The 19,979-nt window shown below is 41.8% G+C and overlaps 1 protein-coding gene across 1 annotated transcript in view; it reads left to right on the top strand.

Moving 5' to 3' along the window:
* The window catches only part of bsna (bassoon presynaptic cytomatrix protein a), a 196,144-nt gene that overhangs the window by 79,992 nt on the left and 96,173 nt on the right, over positions 1-19,979 (top strand). The window contains exon 4 of the mRNA XM_061974572.1: positions 6,358-8,544. Within this exon, the coding sequence (XP_061830556.1) occupies positions 6,358-8,544 (2,187 nt within the window). The remainder of the gene's footprint in view (positions 1-6,357; positions 8,545-19,979) is intronic.

The raw sequence follows: 19,979 nt of genomic DNA on the forward strand, positions 1-19,979 counted from the left end.
GCCCACCGCTGTGCACAATCTGCTAATCATTTACAAAACACCTCACCCATTGTTGGTGTGCCAAAGTGTCATAACCCAAGAACTTATTATATAACAGTCATAGAAATATGCGGCATTCAAACAAAGCATCATCACAAATACTGTAGGAATTCTACCTGCGAAATATAAAGTGATTGCGTATTGTCGGCGAGATTGCAAGCTTCAAACTTTGCTCTAATAGCACAATAAAATTCAACAACATAAGAGACAAATGCATCAATTTGCGTGAGATTAGGCTGCAAACAGTAACATTTTTAAAACTGCTATAATTTAAAATATCTAAAAATGTATTTCTGAGTGTACAACACTTTCACTTATAAGCATTTTTCTAAGTATTGTAGAACTAATAAGCCATTTTCCATTCATTTAATTGATCACTTGTGCTAGAAAACTCAAAATGTATACATGTCGATGTCTTAGTACTGTATTTTTCGGACTATAAGTCGCAGTTGTTTTCATAGTTTGGCCGGGGGTGCGACTTATACTCAGGAGCGACTTATGTGTGAAATTATTAACACATTACCGTAAAATATCAAATAATATTATTTAGCTCATTCACGTAAGAGACTAGACGTATAAGATTTCATGGGATTTAGCGATTAGGAGTGACAGATTGTTTGGTAAACGTATAGCATGTTCTATATGTTATAGTTATTTGAATGACTCTTACCATAATATGTTACGTTAACATACCAGTTGGTTATTTATGCCTCATATAACGTACACTTATTCAGCCTGTTGTTCACTATTCTTTATTTATTTTAAATTACCTTTCAAATGTCTATTCTTGGTGTTGGCTTTTATCAAATACATTTCCCCAGAAAATGCGACTTATACTCCAGTGCGACTTATACATGTTTTTTTCCTTCTTTACTATGCATTTTCGGCCGGTGCGACTTATACTCCGAAAAATACGGTATACAAAAAATGGGGGGGTATATACACTATGTACATGACTATGCACATGTTGACTCCAAGAGTGTGCAAAACAGAATGAGAAAATATATATATACACTATAACCACATATAAATATATATACACTATAACCACATATAAATATATATACACTATAACAACCAGTGACATGCGGTGAGGTTGATGGCTGGTGAGGCACTGACTTCATCACAGTCAGATTTACAAACATATGAACCGTAAAGAGTATCTTATTCACCATTTGATTGGCAGCAGTTAACGGGTTATGTTTAAAAGCTCATACCAGCATTCTTCCCTGCTTGGCACTCAGCATCAAGGGTTGGAATTGGGGGTTAAATCACCAAAAATGATTCCCGGGCGCGGCGCCGCTGCTGCCCACTGCTCCCCTCACCTCCCACGGGGTGATCAAGGGATGGGTCAAATGCAGAGGACAAATTTCATTACACCTAGTGTGTGTGTGACAATCATTGGTACTTTAACTTAACTTTAACTTTACACATACAAACTGTAGCACACAAAAAAGCACATTTAATATTATTATGGTCTTACCTTTACTTATAAATGAAGTCCATTCGCCGCTGTTGTGCTGGATTAATGAACCCCCTGACGGGTGTGTTATATCAACTAAAGCCCTCACTTAAACTTTCCACGTGCAAGATTGAATCTATTTAAAAAAGTGTAACCGAGGGTTTATAAATGTCGCCTATACTGTATGAAACTACAAAATAACAAACACGGAGGCTCCAGTTTACACGAGGACCACTTTATTTACCTTCTTTCAAAAACCTCCGCTCCACTACAACATGTCATCACTTCCGCTCTTGGCGCCTTCAAAATAAGAGCTCAAGGCATATACTGTATAACAGCGCATAACAGGAACTTAACATCACTAAGAGGAAAGCCCATGAAAATAGGTTACAAAAGTTATTTAATAAGAAGCCAAAAAGTGCAAAAACAATAATGTTCGTGTTGGAGGAGTTGTGAATTAGTTGTGGCCTTGCAGTCATTCACAACTCCTCCAACACGAACATTATTGTTTTTGCACTTTTTGGCTTCTTATGAAATAACTTTTTTAAATAGATTCAATCTTGCACGTGGAAAGTTTAAGTGTGGGCTTTAGTTGATATAACAATTCTACGGCGGGGGTGCAGGAGGCGGGATTACTGGAACCTCAGCCAGTGCGTCTTTTGCAGCCGTTTTATGATCGCTCAGCACAAGAAATACGTTACACACATACAGTTGTTGACAAAATACACTGTACATTATATACCTCAGCTAACTAAACTATGGAAATGTATAATATAATTCATATAGCAATACAGTCTCACTGCACAGCAGGCCAGCAGTTAGCCGAGTCCGTAATCCATGTTGAGGCATTGAGTGACGTGCCTCAACTGGCTGCTGTTCACCGCACCGTCTCTTCTCAGTATTTGAACGGCAAATGTGAAAATTCAGCGATTTTGAATAAAAATTATCTAAAACTGGTGAAGTTAAATGGAAAATAACTTTATAGTATAATCACTGGATACATATAACAATTTAATTAATTTTTTTTCTTTTTACATTTTCTTTCCTTCCATGATGGCAGGTGAGGCCCCGCCTCACCTGCCTCTAGTGACTGCACGTTACTGAGAAAATATATATATACACTATAACCACATATAAATATATATACACTATAACCACATATAAATATATATACACTATAACCACATATAAATATATATACACTATAACCACATACAAACATGCTTGATGCTTTGGAAAGTTGCTGGGGATCAATTTTGGTTCAGATCAGTAGAGGTTGAGCTGAGCCATGATTTTATGGCAGTTTTAACATTTAGTAGGGAAGTTCAAATTTTAAGGTCTGTTGGTAGTGCATTCCACTGTGTGGTGGCAAAATAGTACCCTTCAGTGCAAACATCACAAACTAGCGCAAAATTTGAGAGCGTTTTTGACAAAGATGTTGGTCAAATTCAAAATTCTATGACTTGAGATTTTTGGTGAATTTGGATGTTTCAGTGTATTATGTTGAGGGCAGTGTAATGAATGTATCATGTTATGGCTATGTGTCCCAGTTGAGACACAGGGGAGAGAAAATTCAGGATTATGTGGTTCTGGAGAAGAAGCGGAAAGCCTGTTAATGAAGCTCGACATGATTAGAGAGCCACCGGATTAACAAACTGCTGAGTCTTTTGCTTTTAAGGTTCACTTTTGCATTTCCGCTGCTCTGCTCTTTTGTTCCCAACCTATGCTCAATGTGCCTTTCTGGAGAAAAGCAAGGTATGGTTGTTATAAAGCACAACATAGTCACACCCTCCCTTTGCCTCCCATTCCTCACATATAATGATTGCAGCTCAACATGGCAAGCAAAAAGTATACTTTCAATATACAAACCCCGTTTCCATATGAGTTGGGAAATTGTGTTAGATGTAAATATAAACGGAATACAATGATTTTCAAATTATTTTCAACCCATATTCAGTTGAATATGCTACAAAGACAACATATTTGATGTTCAAACTGATACATTTTTTTTTTTTTTGCAAATAATCATTAACTTTAGAATTTGATGCCAGCAACACGTGACAAAGAAGTTGGGAAAGATGGCAATAAATACTGATAAAGTTGAGGAATGCTCATCAAACACTTATTTGGAACATCCCACAGGTGAACAGGCAAATTGGGAACAGGTGGGTGCCATGATTGGGTATAAATGTAGATTCCATGAAATGCTCAGTCATTCACAAACAAGGATGGGGCGAGGGTCACCACTTTGTCAACAAATGCATGAGCAAATTGTTGAACAGTTTAAGAAAAACCTTTCTCAACCAGCTATTGCAAGGAATTTAGGGATTTCACCATCTACGGTCCGTAATATCATCAAAGGGTTCAGAGAATCTGGAGAAATCACTGCATGTAAGCAGCTAAGCCCGTGACCTTCGATCCCTCAGGCTGTACTGCATCAACAAGCGACATCAGTGTGTAAAGGATATCACCACATGGGCTCAGGAACACTTCAGAAACCCACTGTCAGTAACTACAGTTGGTCGCTACATCTGTAAGTGCAAGTTAAAACTCTCCCATGCAAGGCGAAAACCGTTTATCAACAACACCCAGAAACGCCGTCGGCTTTGCTGGGCCTGAGCTCATCTATGATGGACTGATACAAAGTGGAAAAGTGTTCTGTGGTCTGACAAGTCCACATTTCAAATTGTTTTTGGAAACTGTGGATGTTGTGTCCTCCGGACCAAAGAGGAAAAGAACCATCCGGATTGTTATAGGCGCAAAGTTGAAAAGCCAGCATCTGTGATGGTATGGGGGTGTATTAGTGCCCAAGACATGGGTGAAGGCGCCATTAATGCTGAAAGGTACATACAGGTTTTGGAGCAACATATGTTGCCATCCAAGCAACGTTACCATGGACGCCCCTGCTTATTTCAGCAAGACAATGCCAAGCCACGTGTTACATCCACGAGGCTTCATAGTAAAAGAGTGTGGGTACTAGGCTGGCCTGCCTGTAGTCCAGACATGTCTCCCATTGAAAATGTGTGGCGCATTATGAAGCCTAAAATACCACAACGGAGACCCCTGGACTGTTGAACAACTTAAGCTGTACATCAAGCAAGAATGGGAAAGAATTCCACCTGAGAAGCTTAAAAAATGTGTCTCCTCAGTTCCCAAACGTTTACTGAGTGTTGTTAAAAGGAAAGGCCATGTAACACAGTGGTGAACATGCCCTTTCCCAGCTACTTTGGCACGTGTTGCAGCCACAAAATTCTAAGTTAACTATTATTTGCAAAAAAAAAAAAGTTTATGAGTTTGAACATCAAATATGTTGTCTTTGTAGTGCATTCAACTGAATATGGGTTGAAAATGATTTGCAAATCATTGTATTCCGTTTATATTTACATCTAACACAATTTCCCAACTCATATGGAAACGGGGTTTGTACTACAGCCACAATAAAAATGTTGGGCTCTGGCCTGGGGACGGCGTGGCGCGGTTGGGACCTGAAGGTTCTTGGTTCGATTTCCACCTTCCACCAACCTCGTCACGTCCGTTGTGTCCTTGAGCAAGACACTTCACCCTTGCTCCTGATGGGTCGTGGTTAGGGCCTTGCATGGCCGCTCCTGCCATCAGTGTGTGAATGTGTGTGTGAATGGGTGAATGTGGAAATAGTGTCAAAGCGCTTTGAGTACCTTGAAGGTAGAAAAGCGCTATACAAGAATAACCCATTTACCTTATTAACTGTATACAGTAAAAGCTGAGGTAAAAAACATTTTATTGGTAAAGCTGCCGAGTTTAATTTCATTAATCTATTTTCATTCTCGTCACCGATCTCCCATTTTTAACTGGCTCTCCACAAGGTGCAGAGTAAACCACAGTAATTAACATAATGGTTCTGACGGTATCAATCAAAAGTGAGCGTTATTCTCTTTGTAAGTGGTCATGTAAGTGGTGGCGATGTTCCACTCAAATTAGAGGAGCGCCGAGGAGACATTATAGGGGCGACGCAACAGTGGAGGGGGTAGAGTGCTGTATATTTATGTGATGCATTGTGGGTAAGAAAGGGGATGGGAGCGACTTGAGGAGATTTACAGTGCTGTGCTGTGGCTGCAGAGATGCTAAAATAGCAGTCTTTCTCGTGGCTAGCGGTGGATGCAATGCTGTGAGGAGGCGAGCAACTTGACACTCAAAGATGAGCTTTTTCAAGTCAGAAGAAATTAGAGCGGGGATAATAAACACGGCTCCATAGGCAGCTGTCGTTTGGAGGATGTTCATGGACGATGATGATGGGTGAGGCTTGTTTCATAATCTTTATAGCGGATTGAAGTCTCCTTCACGTCCGCCCACGTATGTGTATGCTGGCAAATTCAGATTCATGTCTGCATCCCAACACTAAAATTCTTCTCTAGGTGTACTAACGTCTCGACAGGGAGGCTGTGGGCAATTTACGTACCTTTAGTAATTCCGGTCGATAATTTGGTCCGTGTCCCTTTTTCCATGGGAGGAAAGATGGAGTTTATGTGTAACTGCCTCACTGACTGCTTTGACATTGGATTAATATAGTGTCAACTAAATCTTCAGAGTGTGATGATAATACCATGTGATGAGTCATGTGACTTTTGGAGACACCCAACTATTGTTTTTTTCAATACTTTGGGAAAATGACAAGTTGGCATGTATTTGGTGTGCCTCTTGTCAACATAATCATTGAGTAATCCACATACGATTTCAACCAAAACTCACATGTTCAACTACTTTAAATACTGGTACCATATTTTCTGGTATTTGTATCTCTTCAACATAAGGGCATGTGATTGAGTCTTAGATGAGCAGCTAAGCTTAAAGATCATTTTTTTGTCTTCTGCTCTGTTCAGGTCCAGGAATGGCTGTGTCTCAACTGTCAGATGCAGAGAGCTCTTGGCATTGATATGACCACGCCTCGTTCCAAGAGCCAGCAACAGATCCACTCTCCGTCCCACCAAGCAAAACCTATCGTCCAGCCTCAGCAGGCTGCACCTCAGCCAACACAGCCGACGACCGCAGCACAACCTAAACCTTTGGCCCAAAGCCAGCCCACCCAGCAGCAGCAGCAACAACAACCGCAGTCTCAAATCTATGGCCAGAATCAACCCTACTCCCAATCCCAGCCATATTCCCAGGCGCAGACATACCCCCAGTCACAGCCATATACCCAGGCCCAGACATACCCCCAGTCCCAGCAGTATCCCCAATCCCAGCAATATCCCCAGGCACAGGAGCAATCACAGTCCCAGCAATATCCCCAGTCTCAGCAGTATCCCCAGTCTCAACAGTACCCACAGTCTCAGCAGTATCCACAGTCTCAACAGTACCCCCAGTCTCAGCAACCTCCCCAGTCCCAGCAGCATCCCCAGTCCCAGCAGCATCCCCAGTCCAAGCAGCATCCCCAGTCTCAGCAGCATCCCCAGTCTCAGCAGCATCCCCAGTCCCAGCAATACCCCCAATCTCAACAGTACCCCCAGTCCCAGCAGTATCCCCAATCACAACAGTACACTCAGTCTCAGCAGTATCCCCAGGCTCAGCAACAGCCTTACTCGCAGTCCCAATCTGGACCCCAGGCTCAGCAGCAGCCTTATACACAGTCCCAGTCTGGACCCCAGGCTCAGCAGCAGCCTTACTCACAGTCCCAATCTGGACCCCAGGCTCAGCAGCAGTCTTATACACAGTCCCGGTCTGGACACCAGGCTCAGCAAGAGCCTTATACACAGTCCCAGTCTGGACCCCAGGCTCAGCAGCAGCCTTACACACAGTCCCAGTCTGGACCCCAGGCTCAGCAGCAGCCTTACACACAGTCCCAGTCTGGACCCCAGGCTCAGCAGCAGGCTTACACACAGTCTCAGTCTGGACCCCAGGATCAGCAGCAGCCTTTCTTACATTCGGGGTCTGGACCCCAGGCCCCGCAAAATCCTTACTCAACATCACAGTTTGGGCCCCAGGGTCAGCAGCAGCAACAACAGCAGCCTTATCCTCAGTCTCAGTCAGGACCCCAGAGTCAGCAATATCCCCATACCCAGCAGTATCCCCAGGCTCAGCAGCAGCCTTATTCACAGTCCCAGTCAGGGCCCCAAACTCAGCCTCATAGTTCCCAAGGCTTACAGAGTCACTCATCTTCTGGTGGCCCCCAGAGTCAGAAAGGTCCTTCCCATCAAGGTATGAGGGGTCTAGGAACAGGTGGAGGTTCTGCAGGCCCCAACCAACCTGGTGGTCCAAGGATTCCCCATCCTGGTGCTGTACCCCTCCCAGGCATGACTAAAGCACCGTCCCAACCAGATTTGGGTCGTGGCTCGCCCATGCACCAGTCCATGGCACGGCACCATGACCACACCCGAAGTGCCGGCTCCTCTCCAGCTCACAAGCCCCAGAGTCAGGCCCATCCTCCAGCCCAGGACGGACTGACCAAGCTTTTTGGCTTTGGGGCGTCCTTGCTCAATCAGGCGAGTACATTGATCAATGTCGACCCTTTGACCACCTCTTCTACCCATCCCAGTCCTGCGCGAGGCAAAGTGGTGTTCAGTAATGCAACCCCTGAAAACAAGCAGCAACAACAAGGGGCCTCGGGTACCAAACCATTTGGGATGGGGGCTTCTCATGGACCAACTCAAATGAGTGGCGCACATCCGTCAAATCAAATGGGTGGCCCTCAAGGACCAAACCAAATAGCTGGACTCCATGCACCGAGCCAAACGATAGGAGGTCAGGCAGTGGGTCTGCACGCACCAAAGCAACAGACTCTGCCACACCAGCAAGAAAAACCCGCCTTTCATCAAAAAGATCCACAGCAACTTCAAGGGCAGCATCTTCAGCAAACGCCATCGCACGTGCAGAAGGTGGAACCTAAGCAGGAGCCTGTGAACACTCCCATGGCAGATCCGGTGCCGGTGAAGCCCAAAGTGAACTGCCCTCTTTGTAAAACAGAGCTCAACATCGGCAGCTCGGACCCGCCGAACTACAATTCCTGTACACAGTGCCACACTCAGGTGTGCAACCTGTGCGGCTTCAACCCGACGCCACACCTGGTGGAGGTAAGGACAGCGACACACGACTCCGACACGGTGCACACCAACTATCTCACCGCCATTTTATGCATACTGTATACCAGGGGTGCTCGCACTTTTTCTGCAGGCGAGCTACTTTTCAATTGATCAAGTCGTGGGGATCTACCTCATTCATATATATAATTTATATTTACTTATTTATGAAATATATGTTTTTGTTAACAAGTTAAAGGTGTTTAATGATAATGCAAGCATGTTTAACACATATAGTTAATATTGTTAATACATTAAAGGTGTTTAATGATAATACAAGTATGTTTAATACATATAGTTAATATTGTTAACAAGTTAAAGGTGGTTAAAAATAATACAAGCATGTTTAACACAAATAGTTAATATTGTTAACAACTTAAAGGTGGTTAAAGATAATACAAGCATGTTTAACACATATAGTTAATATTGTTAACAAGTTAAAGGTGGTTAAAGATAATACAAGCATGTTTAACACATATAGATGCCTTTCTTTCATGAAGACAAGAATATAAGTTGGTGTATTACCTGATTCTGATGACTTGCATTGATTGGAATCAGACAGTAGTGATGATAACGTCCGCATTTTCGAATGGAAGAGAAAAAAAGTCCTCCTTTCTGTCCAATACCACATGAAAGTGGTTGGTTTTTGGCATCTTATTTGTCCAGCTTCCGTACTCCTTTGTATACACTTTACAAGAAATACATTGTCGGCAAACTCCGTAGCTTGCTAGCTTGTGCACGCCAGCTTTCTGAGACTCTTATTTTGGTAGCGCAGGCAGGATGAAGCAGAGCTTTTATTGTGCAACTGTGCAGTCGGTCTTTGGAGTTTTGACGACATATAGATATTGTTGAAATAAAGTGTTTCTCGCCTTCCAGTCGGTAATTTTAATGAGCTGGCAGCAGCCAGCGTCATCTCAGAAGACCCTCGGGTGCCGTGAATGTCAATCAAGTGACGAAAGTGACGTCATAGTGAAGATTTATGATCGCTCATTTTTAGGACTATTTTTTTAATGCCTGGCTGGTGATCGACTGACACACCCTCCGAGATCGACCGGTAGATTGTGATCGACGTAATGAGCACCCCTGCTGTATACCGTATTTTTCGGACTATAAGTCGCAGTTTTTTTCATAGTTTGGCCGCGATCCAGTGTAACTTATATATGTTTTTTTCCTTCTTTATTATGCATTTTCGGCAGGTGCGACTTACACTCCGGTGCGACTTATACTCCGAAAAATACGGTAATAGTAGTAGGTCTGTTTGAAAGAAGGATGCGGGGGAAAGGAACAAGCAAACGATGCAGCAATGAAAAGAGGCCACTGATGAAAAGTGGCACTCATTAAGAAAATAAGCAAGCAAAAGAGAGTAAATGAGCAATAGTATGCACTCTTGGTGTGTTAGCATCAACTGATGCCTCCAAATTGAGGGTGGGAGCGTGTAACTCGTGCAGACAGGCAGATTGAGAACAACTATTTTGCTTGAAGGCAGCACGGTGCCTTCAAGGTCTTCGGGGAATACGGTCGGTCATGCCACCGTATACTGTGTCACTGCCTACAGATGGACCTAAAGATAACGGGTTATATTTAGCTACTACTGCTGGCTACTGATGTTATTTAGGCCGAGAAGAATTGTGTGAGAGGGTGTGTTTTCTATCTCAGAGAATACAGGGTCTGGGAAAAAAGCTAGAAATCCACATGGTAGTGAAAGCTGGACACGACGATTAAGAGCGTAGATAGCAGATAGAGACTCCACCAGGGGCGTCAAACTCATTTTAGATCGGGGGCCACATGGAGAAAAATCTACTCCCAAGTGGGCCGGACTGGTAAAATCACGGCACGATAACTTAAAAACAAAGACAACTTCAGATTGTTTTCTTTGTTTAAAAATAGAACAAACACATTCTGAAAATGTACAAATCATAATTTGTTGGGGTTTTTTATACACTAAATGTTGCGGTTAATAAAGTTAAAGTACCAATGATTGTCACACACACACTAGGTGAGGTGAAATTATCCTCTGCATTTGACCCATCACCCTTGATCACCCCCTCTGGGAGGTGAGGGGGTGGCCGTGCCCGGGAATCATTTTTGGTGATTTAACCCCCAATTCCAACCCTTGATGCTGAGTGCCAAGCAGGGAGGTAATGGGTCCCATTTTTATAGTTTTTGGTATGACTCGGCCGGGGTTTGAACTCACAACCTACCGATCTCAGGGCGGACACTCTAACCACTAGGATATTAACAATATATATAACAACACACAATAATATAAATAAACTAAGGAAATGGAGTGTGACAAAAATCCAAGAGTGAGTGTGTGTGTGTGTGTGTGTGAGACTACGTGTGGAGATTAGCTGCTGTTTTTTGAGTGAGAGGCGGAAGTCCTGGAGGGGAAAGTCAAGCTTGAATGTCCATGAGACAGGCAGGTAGTCGGGGAATATAACGAGGCGTGTCCAAGCGGGAGGTTGAGGATCGAGGGAGGCAGTCCGGAATCCAGAGGGGAACAACAAGGAAGACGAGACGCACAGCTTGTCACGTGGAACGAAGGCAGACTGCCTTCGTTCCAATTAAACACTACGGTGGAGAACACACAGAGAGAGAGCAAGGTTGCATAGAGCTAGGTGATCGCTTACGGTACTCAAACAGATGATTACGTTCTGGCCCTCAGATCTCAGGGCGGACACTCTAACCACTAGGATATTAACAATATATATAATAACACATAATAATATAAATAAACTAAGGAAATGGAGTATGACAAAAATCCAAGAGTGAGTGAGTGTGTGTGTGTGTGTGAGACTACGTGTGGAGATCTCAGGGCGGACACTCTAACCACAAGGCCACTGAGCAGGTGTATTCAATAGTATCAATAGTATTCTATCTTTATTTGTCATCATTTGTACTTTCTGAATAAATGATGTGAAAATGTTCATCATACAACTCATTGGTGTTAATTTTCAATCTATCAAGATAAAAAAAATAATATCAAAATTAAATTACAGGATGTTATTTGTGTAGTTTGCTAGTTTTCCTCAACTGGTGCATTAACATTAAGTAGTTTATTTTTATTTTTTTACACATGTGGCATCATCTACAAAGATACAAATAATTGCTATTACGACATCTAGTGGACACATTTAGAACAGCAGTTTCTTTCATTTAGCAAACAAATCCGGTGGGTCGGATAAAACCTGTTCGGGCCGTACGTTTGACACCCCTGCACTACACAGCGATGATGTCATAAAAGCTTGGTATCTTTGATTGACAAAAGACGCTTTCAACTCCATGTGCTCATCTAAATATGGCAGACTATTTTTTTTTTTTTTTAAAAGACCCGATCTGAGAAAGAGCCTGTTTTTCCCAATGGCCGTTTGATAAATCGCAGTCAATATACATTTCCCAAAAGGTTTGTATTTTGCAATCCTCGCCAACAGCAGTGACCCTCTCACCTCGCTAATTGAACGCTCCAAAATATTGTTGAAAGTCTTCCCAGTAGAGTGGAAGCAGTTACAGCTGCAAAGAGGAAAACCACATCCATGTGAATGTCAACTGATTTTATTGGGGCTGTCATAAAATCAGTTCCGGATATAATGATTTGCAGGCCCGCTACATTGGTTCTGTGCTGTTTTGCTTTTGTATTTCATTGGAGTCAGATCAACGCTACTAATTATCCTCCTGAGAGTCAACATACTCTGCGGTGGACATTTGTGTTTTCCAAAATGTAAAAAGAACTAGGTAGGTAGGTCTTTATTGTCATTGCAGAACAGTGACGTGCGATGAGGTTGATGGCTGGTGAGGCACTGACTTCATCACAGTCAGATTTACAAACATATGAACCCTAAAGAGTATCTTATTCACCATTTGATTGGCAGCAGTTAACAGGTTATGTTTAAAAGCTTATACCAGCATTCTTCCCTGCTTGGCACTCAGCATCAAGGGTTGGAATTGGGGGTTAAATCACCAAAAATTATTCCCGGGCGCGGCGCCGCTGCTGCCCACTGCTCCCCTCACCTCCCAGGAGGTGATCAAGGGGATGGGTCAAATGCAGAGGACAAATTTCATTACACCTAGTGTGTGTGTGTGACAATCATTGGTACTTTAACTTAACTTTAACTTTTCACATACAAACTGTAGCACACAAAAAAGCACATTTAATAAAAAAAAACGTTATTATGGTCTTACCTTTACTTATAAATAAAGTCCATTCGCCGCTGTTGTGCTGGATTAATGAACCCCCTGACGGGTGTGTTATATCAACTAAAGCCCTCACTTAAACTTTCCACGTGCAAGATTGAATCTATTTAAAAAAGTGTAACCGAGGGTTTATAAATGTCGCCTATACTGTATGAAACTACAAAATAACAAACACGGAGGCTCCAGTTTACACGAGGACCACTTTATTTACCTTCTTTCAAAAACCTCCGCTCCACTACAACATGTCATCACTTCCGCTCTTGGCGCCTGCAAAATAAGAGCTCAAGGCATATACTGTATAACAGCGCATAACAGGAACTTAACATCACTAAGAGGAAAGCCCATGAAAATAGGTTACAAAAGTTATTTAATAAGAAGCCAAAAAGTGCAAAAACAATAATGTTCGTGTTGGAGGAGTTGTGAATTAGATACACCTGCAGTCTGCAGGTGTACCTAATGTTGTGGCCCTGTAGTCATTCACAACTCCTCCAACACGAACATTATTGTTTTTGCACTTTTTGGCTCCTTATGAAATAACTTTTTTAAATAGATTCTATCTTGCACGTGGAATGTTTAAGTGTGGGCTTTAGTTGATATAACAATTCTACGGCGGGGGTGCAGGAGGCGGGGCTACTGGAGCCTCAGCCAGTGCGTCTTTTGCAGCCGTTTTATGATCGCTCAGCACAAGAAATACGTTACACACATACAGTTGTTGACAAAATACACTGTACATTATATACCTCAGCTAACTAAACTATGGAAATGTATAATATAATTCATATAGCAATACGGTCTCACTGCACAGCAGGCCAGCAGTTAGCCGAGTCCGTCCATGTTGAGGCACTGAGTGACGTGCCTCAACTGGCTGCTGTTCACCGCACCGTCTCTTCTCAGTATTTGAACGGCAAATGTGAAAATTCAGCGATTTTGAATAAAAATAATCTAAAACTGGTGAAGTTAAATGGAAAATAACTTTATAGTATAATCACTGCATACATATAACAATTTAATTACATTTTTTTCTTTTCACATTTTTTTCTTTTCACATTTTTTTTCTTTCCATGATGCCTCTAGTGACTGCACGTCACTGTTGCAGAAGTACAACGGAACATTGTTTTCAGCACAAACCCGTTCAAGATTCGACAAACAAACAGTGTACAGGGTTACAGAACAGGAACGCTTATGGGTCGCCAAAAGGTCGCCCCGTAAAAGATGGGAAAAAGGTCAACGCTGGGGAAGGATGAGTAAAAAAAATACAATCTAGACTGGGCTCCTAAGGGGGCCCAGTCTGGAGTGGGGGAAAAAAACCTCCATAGCAAAGCACATATACATATTACAACGTACATCTGGAGATATCTAGCAACAGAGGGGAGGGTTGTGGGGGGCTATGGTGGCGGGCTGCAGCTCTCAGGCGCTGCCCATCCGTCCATCACCCATATGGGATTTGCGTCAAGGGTGTTGGATTGGGGGTGGGGTATGTGTGTGTGGCGTGTATTTTTTGTGGATGCATGCCTGCAGTGTGTCTCTGTTCCGCGGCTTTGATGTTGTGCAGCCGATAGTCAGTCCAAAGTCAACAACGACAGGTGTGTGTCCATGAGAGACAAGAAGGGAGTTTGTTGTGTCTTCGCTGCACTGTCCTTCGGGAGAGTCTCAAAGCCAGGGAAACAATCCAAGTTAGAATGTTTTGTATGCGAGTGAAAATAAAATGTGCTTTTCACTCTAAATTGTCTATGACTGATCCTCAAAATCCTGCGGGGCAGACGGACCAAAAACAAAAGTCCATTACAGAGACTGCTGAAGGTTATTTTTGCTGAAATATCTATATTTCAATGGCAGTGTCGCAAATCCGTGCAGCCAGAATGACTTGCAGAGGACATGACAAACCAACAGCGGTTCCCTAAAAACGTGACTAGTCAGTTTGTATGTATAGCCTGGATGAAAAATGCATGACTGCAGATGATTGGCAGAGTTTGGAAAGGACAAGAACACACTGTGTGATAGAGAAACACGAAGGGGCTGATGTATCAATAATGAATGACGGCTTTTTTAAATATAAATAGTGGCAGAGATTAAATATGTAAAGGCTGCTGCTGGTCGTTGTGTCCTGAAACGGCAACGTGAAGAGTCAATGGGTTTGTTCTGTTTCCTTTTGGCTAGTATTTCTAGACCACCCTGCCTTTGTTTACTTTTCCTAACCAGTTTTTGGTTAAACCGTTACGGAGAAATGGAGACACGAGGAATAAGATGACTGTGGATGATATAATCAGTTCGTCCAGGACTTCACTGGCTTTTTTTTAGGGATAAAATGCCTAAATTAGATGCAGCTTGATCAGAAAGTTGTGTAAAAAGTGGCTATGTTTTGAGGCTTCAATGTTTAAATCAGCTTGTGATATAATGATTTTTTTTAAACCTCAAAAAGCAAAGGATGGCAACAAATGTTTTACTTGTTTTAAACCGCACACACTTAAACGTAGACACTAGATTGCTGTAAAAGCATGCAGTAGGAGTTCAATGTCAAAATACTGTACTGTTTTAATCAATTTTTATAACAACAATAATAACAATAATAATTAATTAATTAAAATTACTGAAAGAAACACTACCTTTCTATGTTTACTTTATGCTTGAAAAGTGTTACAAAAGCTTTTATTGAGACTGAATTTATGTAACTTAATTTTTTGCGTTTGAATTTTGTGAAGTACATTTTTTTTTTACATCAAATTATGCTGACAATTTCATTGAAAACAAATCCAGTTCACCAAATTCAGTGTATAAAAATTGAGTGTTAAAAAAAATCGAAATGTGTTTTAAATTTAAAATTCAGTGTGAAAAAAATTCAGGGTCGAAAAATTTGCTGCTTCAAAAAGCAACGCTCACTTCCGGTAAATTAAGACTGAAGCAATTGACAGTCAGAATATACATAAAAATATGGAATGTTGGGATTTACCATATTAACTGTGAACAATAAAACACTGAATATTGAGAATATATGAACATTGCTACTCTACTTTCCAGACCGCCTCCTGGATCGACAACTTTTATAATCGAGCAAGAGAAACAAAGATGCAACAAACACAGCGAAAGATAAAAGGCAAAATGACAAAAAAACATTCACTTATTCGATATAATATGACTGTTCTGTAGAACTTTCTACAACAGCAGAACAGTCATATTGCATTGAGGTCTCAGGCTTGTCCAAACTTTAAAGTTAAAGTACCAATGATTGTCACACACACACTAGGTGTGGTGAAATTTGTCCTCTGCATTTGACCCATCTCCTTGTTCACATGTCCACCTATGCTCAGTAGGACAACTTCTACATTTGTCAATGGAAAGACGACAAACAAAAGATAACACACAAACACACACACACGTACACACACACATTGATGCTGCATAAGCAGGTGTTAGTGACTGACTGAATGAGGCCATTTGTGTGTCCAGTCTGTCACTCCGGCTTTCACAGCTGCTGTTGCCGCTGTCTTTACAATTATTACTGCACCAGCTCTATACCTGGATGTGTTGTCAATGCATGTGGATGTGAGCATCACATGGGTGTGACATAACATGCGGGCTGTTGGCTGAAACAGGAATAACATCCAATTACCTCTGCAACCTCCAAAAAATGTCTTGTGTAAGACATTATTTTTCTGCATGACAATTATCACGCTTACTGTACACTAATTGTCCAGTTATACAATATTGGATACATGTCTCTGCACGGCAACATTCAGCAAATCCCTGATCTTAACGTGTTTTCATTTCGAATTGACTTTAACGTAACAAAGGTATGTGTTGTGTAAGGGGGGAGTAGACGGCACAGACAACAGGGGGCATAGTTTAGCTCTATGTATTTATTACATATAAAGTTAAAGTTAAAGTACCAATGATTGTCACACACACACTAGGTGTGGCGAAATTGTTCTCTGCATTTGACCCATCACCCTTGATCACCCCCTGGGAGGTGAGGGGAGCAGTGGGCAGCAGCGGTGGCCGCGCCTGGGAATCATTTGTGGTGATTTAACCCCCAATTCCAACCCTTCATGCTGAGTGCCAAGCAGGGAGGTAATGGGTCCCTTTTTTATAGTCTTTGGTATGACTTGGCCGGGGTTTGAACTCACAACCTACCGATCTCAGGGCGGACACTCTAACCACTAGGATATTAACAATATATAAGGAAAAGGAGTGTGTGTGTGAGACTACGTTTGGAGATTAGCTGTTGTTTTTTGAGCGAGAGGCGGAAGTCCCGGAGGGGAAAGGCAAGCTCGAATGCCCGTGAGACAGGCAGGTAGTCGGGGAATATAACGAGGCGTGTCCAAGCGGGAGGTCGAGGATCGAGGAAGGCAGTCCGGAATCCAGAGGGGAACAACAAGGAAGACGAGACGCACAGCTTGTCACGTGGAACGAAGGCAGACTGCCTTCATTTGAACTGGAAGCACACTGGATCTTTTTTTTTTTTTTTTTCTATGGATGAGCTTCAAGCACACCTGTGAAGTGAAAACCATTTCAGGTGACTACTTCTTGAAGCTCATCGAAAGAATGCCAAGAGTGTGCAAAGCAGTAATCATAGCAAAGGGTGGCTATTTTGAAGAAACTAGAATATAAAACATGTTTTCAGTTATTTCACCTTTTTTTGTTAAGTACATAACTCCACATGTGTTCATTCATAGTTTTGATGCCTTCAGTGACAATCCATCCATCCATCCATTTTCTACCGCTTGTCCCATTCGGGGTCGCGGGGGGTATCTACAACGTACATAGTCATGAAAATCAAGAAAACACATTGAATGAGAAGGTGTGTCCAAACGTTTGGCCTGTACTGTATATAATATACAAATCATGTAAATCCAATTAGTTTTTTCCAAACATGCAAGAATAGAAACACAAAACACATTTTATAGAGAATAATTATACATTTATATGCAGAAAACATTGCAAAATATACATTGATGAAGAGTAAGACGGATGAAGGAACATTTAAAGTCACTTTTACATTGAGGAAAGACGGCGATGAGGGCAGCGGGTCGAGGAGAGGAGAAAGCAACAATAGTTTTACAACAACTTATTTCTTGAATTCATTAGTGTTTCTCACCTTCTTTATCAAAGTGCTGACGCCTGCAATTTTTTGCAGCCATACTTCATAAAAAAGCACAGATTAAGCAACGTGTGTAATACTTTGTATAGACCTTTGATTCCATGGAATGATACGCGGGCCAAGGGACTCGTTTTTTTCTGTGCAATGATTGGTCAAACAATAATCGGGGCAAACTTTTAGTGAAAACTGAATCCTACAAAAAGTACCAAGGTACCATTGCAGTTGACCCGTGTCCCTCAGAACCAGGTTTTTAAACCTCTAAAGGCTTAGTGGCCACATGCGTGGACAGCATCTTTTAGCTCTTATTTCCAAAATTGTGTACACTACTGAATTGGGGTCTTATGGCCACTTATGTGGACACTTTTACTGCCATCTGGTGGTGTCAGAAGAGTATGACATACAATGGAATTTGGAAGAAAAAAAAAAAGTGTAAAAATAAGAATGATCATGTCACTAAACATGAAGTACACGTTTGTGTACTTTTGGACTAAGTACATCATATCAAAAGAGGATTCTTAGTTTTTATTCTACAAACCCCGTTTCCATATGAGTTGGGAAATTGTGTTAGATGTAAATATAAACGGAATACAATGATTTGCAAATCATTTTCAACCCATATTCAATTGAATGCACTACAAAGACAAGATATTTGATGTTCAAACTCATAAACTTTATTTTTTTTTTTGCAAATAATAATTAACTTAGAATTTCATGGCTGCAACACGTGCCAAAGTAGTTGGGAAAGGGCATGTTCACCACTGTGTTACATGGCTTTTCCTTTTAACAACACTCAGTAAACGTTTGGGAGCTGAGGAGACACATTTTTTAAGCTTCTCAGGTGGAATTCTTTCCCATTCTTGCTTGATGTACAGCTTAAGATGTTCAACAGTCCGGGGGTCTCCGTTGTGGTATTTTAGGCTTCATAATGCGCCACACATTTTCAATGGGAGACAGGTCTGGACTACAGGCAGGCCAGTCTAGTACCCGCACTCTTTTACTATGAAGCCATGGTGATGTAACACGTGGCTTGGCATTGTCTTGCTGAAATAAGCAGGGGCGTCCATGGTAACGTTGCTTGGATGGCAACATATGTTGCTCCAAAACCAGTATGTACCTTTCAGTATTAATGGCGTCTTAACAGATGTGTAAGTTACCCATGTCTTGGGCACTAATACACCCCCATACCATCACAGATGCTGGCTTTTGAACTTTGCGCCTATAACAATCCGAGTGGTTCTTTTCCTCTTTGGTCCGGAGGACACGATGTCCACAGTTTCCAAAAACAATTTGAAATGTGGACTTGTCAGACCACAGAACACTTTTCCACTTTGTATCAGTCCATCTTAGATGAGCTCAGGCCCAGCGAAGCCGACAGCGTTTCTGGGTGTTGTTGATAAACGATTTTCGCCTTGCATAGGAGAGTTTTAACTTGCACTTACAGATGTAGCGACCAACTGTCGTTACTGACAGTGGGTTTCTGAAGTGTTCCTGAGCCCATGTGGTGATATCCTTTACACACTGATGTCGCTTGTTGATGCAGTACAGCCTGAAGGATCGAAGGTCACGGGCTTAGCTGCTTACGTGCAGTGATTTCTCCAGATTCTCTGAACCCTTTGATGATATTACGAACCGTAGATGGTGAAATCCCTAAATTCCTTGCTATAGCTGGTTGAGAAAGGTTTTTCTTAAACTGTTCAACAATTTGCTCACGCATTTGTTGACAAAGTGGTGACCCTCGCCCCATCCTTGTTTGTGAATGACTGAGCATTCCATGGAATCTACTTTTATACCCAATCATGGCACCCACCTGTTCCCAATTTGCCTGTTCACCTGTGGGATGTTCCAAATAAGTGTTTGATGAGCATTCCTCAACTTTATCAGTATTTATTGCCACCTTTCCCAACTTCTTTGTCACGTGTTGCTGGCATCAAATTCTAAAGTTAATTATTATTTGCAAAAAAAAAAACGTTTATCGGTTTGAACATCATATTTGATGTTCAAACCGATAAACGTTTTTTATTTTTGTCTTTGTAGCATATTCAACTGAATATGGGTTGAAAATGATTTGCAAATCATTGTATTTCGTTTGTATTTACATCTAACACAATTTCCCAACTCATATGGAAACGGGGTTTGTAATTAG

The sequence above is a fragment of the Nerophis lumbriciformis genome, linkage group LG01 (genome assembly GCF_033978685.3).
Source record: "Nerophis lumbriciformis linkage group LG01, RoL_Nlum_v2.1, whole genome shotgun sequence".
NCBI lineage: Eukaryota > Metazoa > Chordata > Actinopteri > Syngnathiformes > Syngnathidae > Nerophis > Nerophis lumbriciformis.